At 45.7% G+C, this 12,024-nt stretch overlaps 1 protein-coding gene across 1 annotated transcript in view; it reads right to left on the bottom strand.

Moving 5' to 3' along the window:
* Positions 1-12,024, bottom strand: part of LOC127925323 (ferroxidase HEPHL1-like) — a 92,149-nt gene that overhangs the window by 30,794 nt on the left and 49,331 nt on the right. Inside the window, 4 exon segments of the mRNA XM_052510169.1 lie at positions 2,232-2,327; positions 2,330-2,379; positions 2,381-2,441; positions 3,146-3,290. Coding sequence (XP_052366129.1) covers positions 2,232-2,327; positions 2,330-2,379; positions 2,381-2,441; positions 3,146-3,290 — 352 coding nt within the window.

Genomic DNA, 12,024 nt, shown 5'->3' with positions numbered 1-12,024 from the left:
CCTGCCAAGGCATCAGCTACTCTTCCTGGGGTTTATTATGGATCCCCATTAGTACCTGCCAAGGCAGCAGCTACTCTTCCTGGGGTTTATTATGGATCCCCATTAGTTTCTGTCAAGACAGCAGCTACTCTTCCTGGGGTTATTATGGATCCCCATTATTTCCTGTCAAGGCAGCAGCTCCTCTTCCTGGGGTTTATTATGGATCCCCATTAGTACCTGCCAAGGCAGCAGCTACTCTTCCTGGGGTTTATTATGGATCACCATTAGTTCCTGCCAAGGCAGCAGCTACTCTTCCTGGGGTTTATTATGGATCACCATTAGTTCCTGCCAAGGCAACAGCTACTCTTCCTGGGGTTTATTATGGATCCCCATTAGTTTCTGTCAAGGCAGCAGCTACTCCTCCTGGGGTTTATTATGGATCCCCATTAGTTTCTGTCAAGACAGCAGCTACTCCTCCTGGGGGTTTATTATGGATCCCCATTAGTTCCTGCCAAGGCAGCAGCTACTCTTCCTGGGGTTTATTATGGATCCCCATTAGTTCCTGCCAAGGCAGCAGCTATTCCTCCTGGGGGTTTATTATGGATCCCCATTAGTTCCTGCCAAGGCAGCAGCTACTCTTCCTGGGGTTTATTATGGATCCCCATTAGTTCCTGCCAAGGCAGCAGCTACTCCTCCTGGGGGTTTATTATGGATCCCCATTAGTTCCTGCCAAGGCAACAGCTACTCCTCCTGGGGTTTATTATGGATCCTCATTAGTTCCTGCCAAGGCAGCAGCTACTCTTCCTGGGGTTTATTATGGATCCTCATTAGTTCCTGCCAAGGCAGCAGCTACTCCTCCTGGGGGTTTATTATGGATCCCCATTAGTTCCTGCCAAGACAGCAGCTACTCTTCCTGGGGTTTATTATGGATCCCCATTAGTTCCTGTCAAGACAGCAGCTACTCTTCCTGGGGTTTATTATGGATCCCCATTAGTTCCTGTCAAGGCAGCAGCTACTCTTACTGGGGTTTATTATGGATCCCCATTAGTTCCTGTCAAGGCAGCAGCTACTCTTCATGGGGTTTATTATGGGTCCCCATTAGTACCTGCCAAGGCAGCAGCTACTCTTCCTGGGGTTTATTATGGATAACCATTAGTTCCTGCCAAGGCAGCAGTTACTCTTCCTGGGGTTTATTATGGATCCCCATTAGTTCCTGTCAAGGCAGCATTTACTCTTCCTGGGGTTTATTATGGATCCCCATTAGTGATAAGTTGTTGTTAAGAAGGTATAAACTAGGACCTGCCTTGTTGATAGTGTTGTTAAGAAGGTAGAAACGAGGGCCTGTAGGACCTGCCTTGTTGATAGTGTTGTTAAGAAGGTAGAAACTAGGCCTGTAGGACCTGCCTTGTTGATAGTGTTGTTAAGAAGGTAGAAACTAGGACCTGCCTTGTTGATAGTGTTGTTAAGAAGGTAGAAACTAGGACCTGCCTTGTTGATAGTGCTGTTAAGAAGGTAGAAACTAGGGCCTGTAGGACCTGCCTTGTTGATAGTGCTGTTAAGAAGGTAGAAACTAGGACCTGCCTTGTTGATAGTGTTGTTAAGAAGGTAGAGCAGTGCCTTATTTTTTAAAACCTTTATTAAACTAGGTAAGTCAGTTAAGAACAAATTCTTATTTCCAATGACGTCCTACCGGGAACAGCTGGTTAACAGCCTTGTTCCGGGGCACAACAACAGATTTAAAAAAATATATATTTGTCATTTGGGGATTCGATCCAACAACCTTTCAGCTTTACTCAAAGCCATTGTTAGTAAAGATGGAAGACTTGTGTTGTGCTTGTTGAATGTCCTTCCCTATAAGCTGAAAGTCTGTCAATTTGTTTACTGTGAAATAGTATTGTATCTGGTCAAACACTATTTTTTCCAGAAGTTTACTCAGGGTTGGTAACAGGCTGATTGGTCGGCTATTTGAGCCAGTAAAGGAGGCTTTACTATTCTTGGGTAGTGGAGGGAATTTAGCTTCCTCCAGGAAGTACTCATACAGGAGCAACAATATAGTGTCACTTTGGTTTATGTTCAAATCTCCAATTTAGATGTTCCTACTTCCCTTGATAAAGTGTTCTTCAGGTCACAGGAAGTGGGCTGTGAGGTCACGTCAGTGAGGTCATCCATTAAAAATAACAGGAACTCTCTGTCACAGCCAACAGTCTGGCGTGGACACCGCCGTGCGTGCGTGTGTGTGTGTGTGTACGTACCAGGTGTGTGTGGCAGCATGCTGACTGCAGCGGTGGTGTGGGGGAACAGGCTGAGTGTATCTCTGGTAGTACCGTGTCTCTGGAAGGTGTTCCCTCCCAGTACACCCCATGGATATCCACCTCCGTACCCAGCCCAAAGGTGTACCAAAACCCTGTCCCCGGAACACATATCCAGGCCTGGAAGGTTTCCGTACATGAAGCCATTCACCGCTGAGAGAGAAGGAGGGAGAGATGATATCAACAACTACACCACTGTGCGAGAAGGAGAGAATGGGGAGGAGGGGAGAGAGAGGAGAGGAGGGAGAGAGGAGAAGGGAGGAGAGAGGAGAAGGGAGGAGAGAGGAGAAGGGAGTAGAGAGGAGAGAGAGGAGAGAATGGGGAGGAGGGGAGAGAGAGGAGAGGAGTGGAGAGAGGAGAAGGGAGGAGAAGGGAGTAGAGAGGAGAGAGAGGAGAGAATGGGGAGGAGGGGAGAGAGAGGAGAGGAGGGAGAGAGGAGAAGGGAGGAGAGAGGAGAAGGGAGTAGAGAGGAGAGAGAGGAGAGGAAGGGGGAGAGGAGGAGAGAGGAGAGAGAGGAGGAGAGAGAGAGGAGGGGAGAGAGGGGAGAAAGGAGGGCAGGGGAGAAAGGAGAGAAAGGAGAGGAGGGGAGAGAGAGAGAGGATGGGAGAGGATGGGCGAGAGGAGAAAGGAGGAAGAGAGGAGCGGGAGAGAAAGTAGAGGGGAGAGAGGAGAGGAGGGGAGAAAATATCAACAACTAAACTTAGAGGAGATATAGAAAGTAGTCAAAAGTTGACTGATAATAAAATAGTTGAACAGGTGCTAACTAATGGAAAAGACAGTTCTGCACTATAAGTATACAGTTCCTACAACTTGATGGGTAAAGTTTAGGAGTGGACACGCCGGTGTGTGTATCATACCGTGCATATTGTTGCTCTCCTGAAAGTCTTGGTTGTCTGGGTCTGACTGGTCCGATCCATAGGTCTCTATGTTTCTCTGAAGGTACCAGCTCAGGTTCTCATCCATGACAGAGAACAGCAGGAACAACTCCCTGTCCACGTTCCTCTGCACCACACACACACACACACACACACACACACACACACACACACACACACACACACACACACACACACACACACACACACACACACACACACACACACACACACACACACACACACACACACACACACACACACACACACACACACACACACACAGAGATATATATGATAAGAGCAATGCTGTGATGTGTGTGTGTGGTTGTATCTATGTCATGTATGTTACAGTTAAAGTCAGATGTTTCCATACACCTTAGTCAAATACATTTAAACTAAATTTTTCACAATTCCTGACATTTAATCCTCGTAAAAATCCCTGTTTTAGGTCCGTGAGGATCACCACTTTATTTTGAGAATGTGAAATGTTAGAATAATAGTAGAGAGAATGATTAATTGCCTTTAAGTTGTTTAAACTTGGGTTAAACTGTTTGGGTAGCCTTCCACAAGCTTCTCACAAGCTGGTGTAATAAGTTGGGTGAAATTTGGCCCATTCATCCAGGCAGAGCTGGTGTAACTGAGTCAGGTTTGTAGGCCTCCTTGCTCGCACACACTTTTCCAGTTCTGCCCATAAATTTTCTATAGGATTTGTCACGCCTTGGTCTTAGTATTTTGTGTTTTCTTTACTTATTTGGTCAGGCCAGGGTGTGACATGGGTTATTGTGGTGTGTTTTTTGTCTTGGGGTTTTGTGGGGTGTCTAATTAGTCTATGGCTGCCTGAGGCTGTTCTCAATCAGAGTCAGGTGATTTTCGTTGTCTCTGATTGGGAGCCATATTTAGGCAGCCATATTCTGTTAGTGTTTTCGTGGGTGATTGTTCCTGTCTCTGTGTTAGTATTCACCAGATAGGCTGTAATAGGTTTCGCTTTCGTTTGTTGTTTTTGTTATTTCATGTATCGTCTTTTCTTCATTAAAGAACATGAGTAACCACCACGCTGCATTTTGGTCTGCTTCTCCTTCAACTGACGAACGCCGTTACAGGTTTGAGGTCAGGGCTTTGTGATGGCCACTCCAATACCTTTACTTTGTTGTCCTTAATTAAGCCATTTTGTCACAACTTTGGAAGAATGCTTGGGGTCATTGTCCATTTGTGACCAAGCTTTAACTTCCTGACTGATGTCTTTTCGATGTTGCTTCAATATATCCACATCATTGTCCTGCCTCATGATGCCATCTATTTTGTGAAGTGCACCAGTCCCTCCTGCAGCAAAGCACCCCCACAACATGATGCTGCCACCCCTGTGCTTCCCAGTTGGGATGGTGTTCTTCAGATTGCAAGCCTTCCCCTTTTTCCTCCAAACATAACAATGGTCATTATGGCCAAACAGTTATATTTTTGTTTCATCAGACCAGAGGACATTTCTCCAAAAAGTACAATCTTTGTCCCCATGTGCAGTTGCAAACCGTAGTCTGGCTTTTTTATGGCAGTTTTGCAGCAGTGGCTTCTTCCTTGCTGATGAATTGAAGATATTTTATTTGGATAATTACATGTTAACAAATTATATAAATTACAATGTATGTTAATTCGTGCTTCTTAGGAATTACTTTGAAAGGGAATGGTGTGACTAAGTATTAGCTGGTACTAGTGGTGTGACTAAGTATTAGCTGGTACTAGTGGTGTGACTAAGTATTAGCTGGTACTAGTGGTGTGACTAAGTATTAGCTGGTACTAGTGGTGTGACTAAGTATTAGCTGGTACTAGTGGTGTGACTAAGTATTAGCTGGTACTAGTGGTGTGACTAGGTATTAGCTGGTACTGGTGGTGTGACTAGGTATTAGCTGGTACTGGTGGTGTGACTAGGTATTAGCTGGTACTAGTGGTGTGACTAGGTATTAGCTGGTACTAGTGGTGTGACTAAGTATTAGCTGGTACTAGTGATGTGACTAAGTATTAGCTGGTACTAGTGGTGTGACTAAGTATTAGCTGGTACTAGTGGTGTGACTAAGTATTAGCTGGTACTAGTGGTGTGACTAAGTATTAGCTGGTACTAGTGGTGTGACTAGGTATTAGCTGGTACTAGTGGTGTGACTAGGTATTAGCTGGTACTAGTGGTGTGACTAAGTATTAGCTGGTACTAGTGGTGTGACTAAGTATTAGCTGGTACTAGTGGTGTGACTAAGTATTAGCTGGTACTAGTGGTGTGACTAAGTATTAGCTGGTACTAGTGGTGTGACTAAGTATTAGCTGGTACTAGTGGTGTGACTAAGTATTAGCTGGTACTAGTGGTGTGACTAAGTATTAGCTGGTACTAGTGGTGTGACTAAGTATTAGCTGGTACTAGTGGTGTGACTAAGTATTAGCTGGTACTAGTGGTGTGACTAAGTATTAGCTGGTACTAGTGGTGTGACTAAGTATTAGCTGGTACTAGTGGTGTGACTAGGTATTAGCTGGTACTAGTGGTGTGACTAGGTATTAGCTGGTACTAGTGATGTGACTAAGTATTAGCTGGTACTAGTGGTGTGACTAAGTATTAGCTGGTACTAGTGGTGTGACTAAGTATTAGCTGGTACTAGTGGTGTGACTAAGTATTAGCTGGTACTAGTGGTGTGACTAAGTATTAGCTGGTACTAGTGGTGTGACTAAGTATTAGCTGGTACTAGTGGTGTGACTAGGTATTAGCTGGTACTAGTGGTGTGACTAAGTATTAGCTGGTACTAGTGGTGTGACTAAGTATTAGCTGGTACTAGTGGTGTGACTAAGTATTAGCTGGTACTAGTGGTGTGACTAAGTATTAGCTGGTACTAGTGGTGTGACTAAGTATTAGCTGGTACTAGTGGTGTGACTAAGTATTAGCTGGTACTAGTGGTGTGACTAAGTATTAGCTGGTACTAGTGGTGTGACTAAGTATTAGCTGGTACTAGTGGTGTGACTAAGTATTAGCTGGTACTAGTGGTGTGACTAAGTATTAGCTGGTACTAGTGGTGTGACTAAGTATTAGCTGGTACTAGTGGTGTGACTAGGTATTAGCTGGTACTAGTGGTGTGACTAAGTATTAGCTGGTACTAGTGGTGTGACTAGGTATTAGCTGGTACTAGTGGTGTGACTAAGTATTAGCTGGTACTAGTGGTGTGACTAAGTATTAGCTGGTACTAGTGGTGTGACTAAGTATTAGCTGGTACTAGTGGTGTGACTAAGTATTAGCTGGTACTAGTGGTGTGACTAAGTATTAGCTGGTACTAGTGGTGTGACTAAGTATTAGCTGGTACTAGTGGTGTGACTAAGTATTAGCTGGTACTAGTGGTGTGACTAAGTATTAGCTGGTACTAGTGGTGTGACTAAGTATTAGCTGGTACTAGTGGTGTGACTAAGTATTAGCTGGTACTAGTGGTGTGACTAAGTATTAGCTGGTACTAGTGGTGTGACTAAGTATTAGCTGGTACTAGTGGTGTGACTAAGTATTAGCTGGTACTAGTGGTGTGACTAAGTATTAGCTGGTACTAGTGGTGTGACTAAGTATTAGCTGGTACTAGTGGTGTGACTAGGTATTAGCTGGTACTAGTGGTGTGACTAGGTATTAGCTGGTACTAGTGGTGTGACTAGGTATTAGCTGGTACTAGTGGTGTGACTAGGTATTAGCTGGTACTAGTGGTGTGACTAGGTATTAGCTGGTACTAGTGGTGTGACTAGGTATTAGCTGGTACTAGTGGTGTGACTAGGTATTAGCTGGTACTAGTGGTGTGACTAGGTATTAGCTGGTACTAGTGGTGTGACTAGGTATTAGCTGGTACTAGTGGTGTGACTAGGTATTAGCTGGTACTAGTGGTGTGACTAAGTATTATCTGGTACTAGTGGTGTGACTAAGTATTAGCTGGTACTAGTGGTGTGACTAAGTATTATCTGGTACTAGTGGTGTGACTAGGTATTAGCTGGTACTAGTGGTGTGACTAAGTATTAGCTGGTACTAGTGGTGTGACTAAGTATTAGCTGGTACTAGTGGTGTGACTAAGTATTAGCTGGTACTAGTGGTGTGACTAAGTATTAGCTGGTACTAGTGGTGTGACTAAGTATTAGCTGGTACTAGTGGTGTGACTAAGTATTAGCTGGTACTAGTGGTGTGACTAAGTATTAGCTGGTACTAGTGGTGTGACTAGGTATTAGCTGGTACTAGTGGTGTGACTAAGTATTAGCTGGTACTAGTGGTGTGACTAAGTATTAGCTGGTACTAGTGGTGTGACTAAGTATTAGCTGGTACTAGTGGTGTGACTAGGTATTAGCTGGTACTAGTGGTGTGACTAAGTATTAGCTGGTACTAGTGGTGTGACTAAGTATTAGCTGGTACTAGTGGTGTGACTAAGTATTAGCTGGTACTAGTGGTGTGACTAAGTATTAGCTGGTACTAGTGGTGTGACTAAGTATTAGCTGGTACTAGTGGTGTGACTAGGTATTAGCTGGTACTAGTGGTGTGACTAAGTATTAGCTGGTACTAGTGGTGTGACTAAGTATTAGCTGGTACTAGTGGTGTGACTAAGTATTAGCTGGTACTAGTGGTGTGACTAAGTATTAGCTGGTACTAGTGGTGTGACTAGGTATTAGCTGGTACTAGTGGTGTGACTAGGTATTAGCTGGTACTAGTGGTGTGACTAAGTATTAGCTGGTACTAGTGATGTGACTAAGTATTAGCTGGTACTAGTGGTGTGACTAGGTATTAGCTGGTACTAGTGGTGTGACTAGGTATTAGCTGGTAGTAGTGGTGTGACTAAGTATTAGCTGGTACTAGTGATGTGACTAGGTATTAGCTGGTACTAGTGGTGTGACTAAGTATTAGCTGGTACTAGTGGTGTGACTAAGTATTAGCTGGTACTAGTGGTGTGACTAAGTATTAGCTGGTACTAGTGGTGTGACTAAGTATTAGCTGGTACTAGTGGTGTGACTAAGTATTAGCTGGTACTAGTGGTGTGACTAAGTATTAGCTGGTACTAGTGGTGTGACTAGGTATTAGCTGGTACTAGTGGTGTGACTAAGTATTAGCTGGTACTAGTGGTGTGACTAAGTATTAGCTGGTACTAGTGGTGTGACTAAGTATTAGCTGGTACTAGTGGTGTGACTAAGTATTAGCTGGTACTAGTGGTGTGACTAGGTATTAGCTGGTACTAGTGGTGTGACTAAGTATTAGCTGGTACTAGTGGTGTGACTAAGTATTAGCTGGTACTAGTGGTGTGACTAGGTATTTACAGAGGTATTAGCTGGTACTAGTGGTGTGACTAGGTATTAGCTGGTACTAGTGGTGTGACTAGGTATTTACAGAGGTATTAGCTGGTACTAGTGGTGTGACTAAGTATTTACAGAGGTATTAGCTGGTACTAGTGGTGTGACTAAGTATTTACAGAGGTATTAGCTGGTACTAGTGGTGTGACTAGGTATTTACAGAGTTATTAGCTGGTACTAGTGGTGTGACTAAGTATTAGCTGGTACTAGTGGTGTGACTAAGTATTAGCTGGTACTAGTGGTGTGACTAGGTATTAGCTGGTACTAGTGGTGTGACTAGGTATTACAGAGTTATTAGCTGGTACTTCTTGTACCTTCTTACTTACTTGTACTTACCTAGATAGCGTCTACCACCAAGCCATAAGACTGCTGAACAATTCCTCAAAATGACCACCAGGAGATTTTGTGACTGTATATTTACTAACAAAATATGTAGTACTTTCATGCTCTGTTACTAGTAAGTACATTTAAGCAGTGGTTGGAACCAAAATAATTTTCCAAACGTTTCGTTCTGAACAAAACCATTTTTTTCTGTTCTGTTGCACTGACCTGCAAAATAAAGTTCTGAACCGGTTCAAACCTCAAAAAGTACTGGTTTATATAGTTCCTTTCTGTTCCTTCTCAACCCAGTCACAGTGGGAACAGCGTCCTCTATCCACTTCCTGATGAACCCAGTCACAGTGGGAACAGCGTCCTCTATCCACTTCCTGATGAACCCAGTCACAGTGGGAACAACGTCCTCTATCCACTTCCTGATGAACCCAGTCACAGTGGGAACAACATCCTCTATCCACTTCCTGATGAACCCAGTCACAGTGTGAACAACGTCCTCTATCCACTTCCTGATGAACCCAGTCACAGTGGGAACAGCGTCCTCTATCCACTTCCTGATGAACCAAGTCACAGCGAGAATCACGTCCTATATCCACTTCCTGATGAACCCAGTCACAGTGGGAACAACGTCCTCTATCCACTTCCTGATGAACCAAGTCACAGCGAGAATCACGTCCTATATCCACTTCCTGATGAACCCAGTCACAGTGGGAACAACGTCCTCTATCCACTTCCTGATGAACCCAGTCACAGTGGGAACAACATCCTCTATCCACTTCCTGATGAACCCAGTCACAGTGGGAACAACGTCCTCTATCCACTTCCTGATGAACCAAGTCACAGCGAGAATCACGTCCTATATCCACTTCCTGATGAACCCAGTCACAGTGGGAACAACGTCCTCTATCCACTTCCTGATGAACCCAGTCACAGTGGGAACAACGTCCTCTATCCACTTCCTGATGAACCCAGTCACAGTGGGAACAACGTCCTCTATCCACTTCCTGATGAACCCAGTCACAGTGGGAACAACGTCCTCTATCCACTTCCTGATGAACCCCCGTCACAGTGGGAACAACGTCCTCTATCCACTTCCTGATGAACCCAGTCACAGTGGGAACAACGTCCTCTATCCACTTCCTGATGAACCCAGTCACAGTGGGAACAACGTCCTCTATCCACTTCCTGATGAACCCAGTCACAGCGGGAACAACGTCCTCTATCCACTTCCTGATGAACCCAGTCACAGTGGGAACAACGTCCTCTATCCACTTCCTGATGAACCCCTGTCACAGTGGGAACAACGTCCTCTATCCACTTCCTGATGAACCCAGTCACAGTGGGAACAACGTCCTCTATCCACTTCCTGATGAACCCAGTCACAGCGGGAACAGCGTCCTCTATCCACTTCCTGATGAACCCAGTCACAGTGGGAACAACGTCCTCTATCCACTTCCTGATGAACCCCTGTCACAGTGGGAACAACGTCCTCTATCCACTTCCTGATGAACCCAGTCACAGTGGGAACAACATCCTCTATCCACTTCCTGATGAACCCAGTCACAGTGGGAACAACGTCCTCTATCCACTTCCTGATGAACCCCTGTCACAGTGGGAACAACGTCCTCTATCCACTTCCTGATGAACCCAGTCACCGAGTCAGTGTATACGTCGATATTATTCCCAGAGGTTGAACAGTCCTGAACAGTCCAGACCAACATTGAACAGTCCTTACCACAGGTGCTTCCTGCTTAAGTTTCTGCATATAGGCGGGGAGGAGCAGTATGAATGTGTGGTCAGATTTCCAGAAGGGAAGGCGGGGGGAGGTCCTTGTAGCCATCCCAGAAGGAAGAGTAGCAATGGTTAAGAATGCTCTTGCCGCCAGTAGCAAAGGAGATGTGTTGATAGAACTTCCAGAGTGTTTTCCTCAGATTTACTTCATTAAAGTCAAAAGGGGTCAATAAATTCAGTCTCAGGGTATGTGTATTCCAATTCCAGTGTAGTTCCTTGAGAGCTGTTGTTGTGTCAGCCTGAGGGGGAATGCGGTCGGCATTTGTTGGTGAGATATTCAGATCGGGAGAACAAAAGGGCTTGAGTTCCTGTACGTCAATCCCACCATGAGATGTTAATCATGAGACACGTCCATACATCTCTTTGTTTCCCTGAGAGGTCTTTTGTGCCTGTCCGCGTGATGGATGGAGAACCCCGCTGGTTGAATGGACAGGGGGCAATATATCCAGAGATACCTCACGTTTCCATAAAAGCAGATTGTTAGTCTCTTATGTCTCTTTGGAAGGACATCCTCGCCCTGAGCTCATCTATTTTATTGCCCAAAGGACTGAATGGCAGCTAATAATATACAGTGCAAGACTAAGATCCCACTCATCCTTCTCGGGAAGCAACGTTTTGGACCTGGGATGGATGGGGCTGTCCTCGGGTAGCAACGTTTTGGACCTGGGATGGATGGGGCCGTCCTCGGGTAGCAACGTTTTGGACCTGGGATGGATGGGGCTGTCCTCGGTGAGCAACGTTTTGGACCTGGGATGGATGGGGCTGTCCTCGGGTAGCAACGTTTTGGACCTGAGATGGATGGGGCCGTCCTCGGGTAGCAACGTTTTGGACCTGGGATGGATGGGGCTGTCCTCGGTGAGCAACGTTTTGGACCTGGGATGGATGGGGCTGTCCTCGGGTAGCAACGTTTTGGACCTGAGATGGATGGGGCCGTCCTCGGGTAGCAACGTTTTGGACCTGGGATGGATGGGGCTGTCCTCGGTGAGCAACGTTTTGGACCTGGGATGGATGAGGCTGTCCTCGGTTAGCAACGTTTTGGACCTGGGATGGATGGGGCTGTCCTCGGTTAGCAACGTTTTGGACCTGGGATGGATGGGGCTGTCCTCGGTTAGCAACGTTTTGGACCTGGGATGGATGGGGCTGTCCTCGGGTAGCAACGTTTTGGACCTGGGATGGATGGGGCTGTCCTCGGTTAGCAACGTTTTGGACCTGGGATGGATGGGGCTGTCCTCGGTTAGCAACGTTTTGGACCTGGGATGGATGGGGCTGTTTTCGGTTAGCAACGTTTTGGACCTGGGATGGATGGGGCTGTTTTCGGTTAGCAACGTTTTGGACCTGGGATGGATGGGGCTGTCCTCGGGTAGCAACGTTTTGGACCTAGGATGGATGGGGCTGTCCTCGGGTAGCAA

Source organism: Oncorhynchus keta, unplaced genomic scaffold, assembly GCF_023373465.1.
Source record: "Oncorhynchus keta strain PuntledgeMale-10-30-2019 unplaced genomic scaffold, Oket_V2 Un_contig_541_pilon_pilon, whole genome shotgun sequence".
NCBI lineage: Eukaryota > Metazoa > Chordata > Actinopteri > Salmoniformes > Salmonidae > Oncorhynchus > Oncorhynchus keta.
Note: the sequence above shows the minus strand (reverse complement) of the source record. Positions and strands in the feature narration are given on the sequence as shown.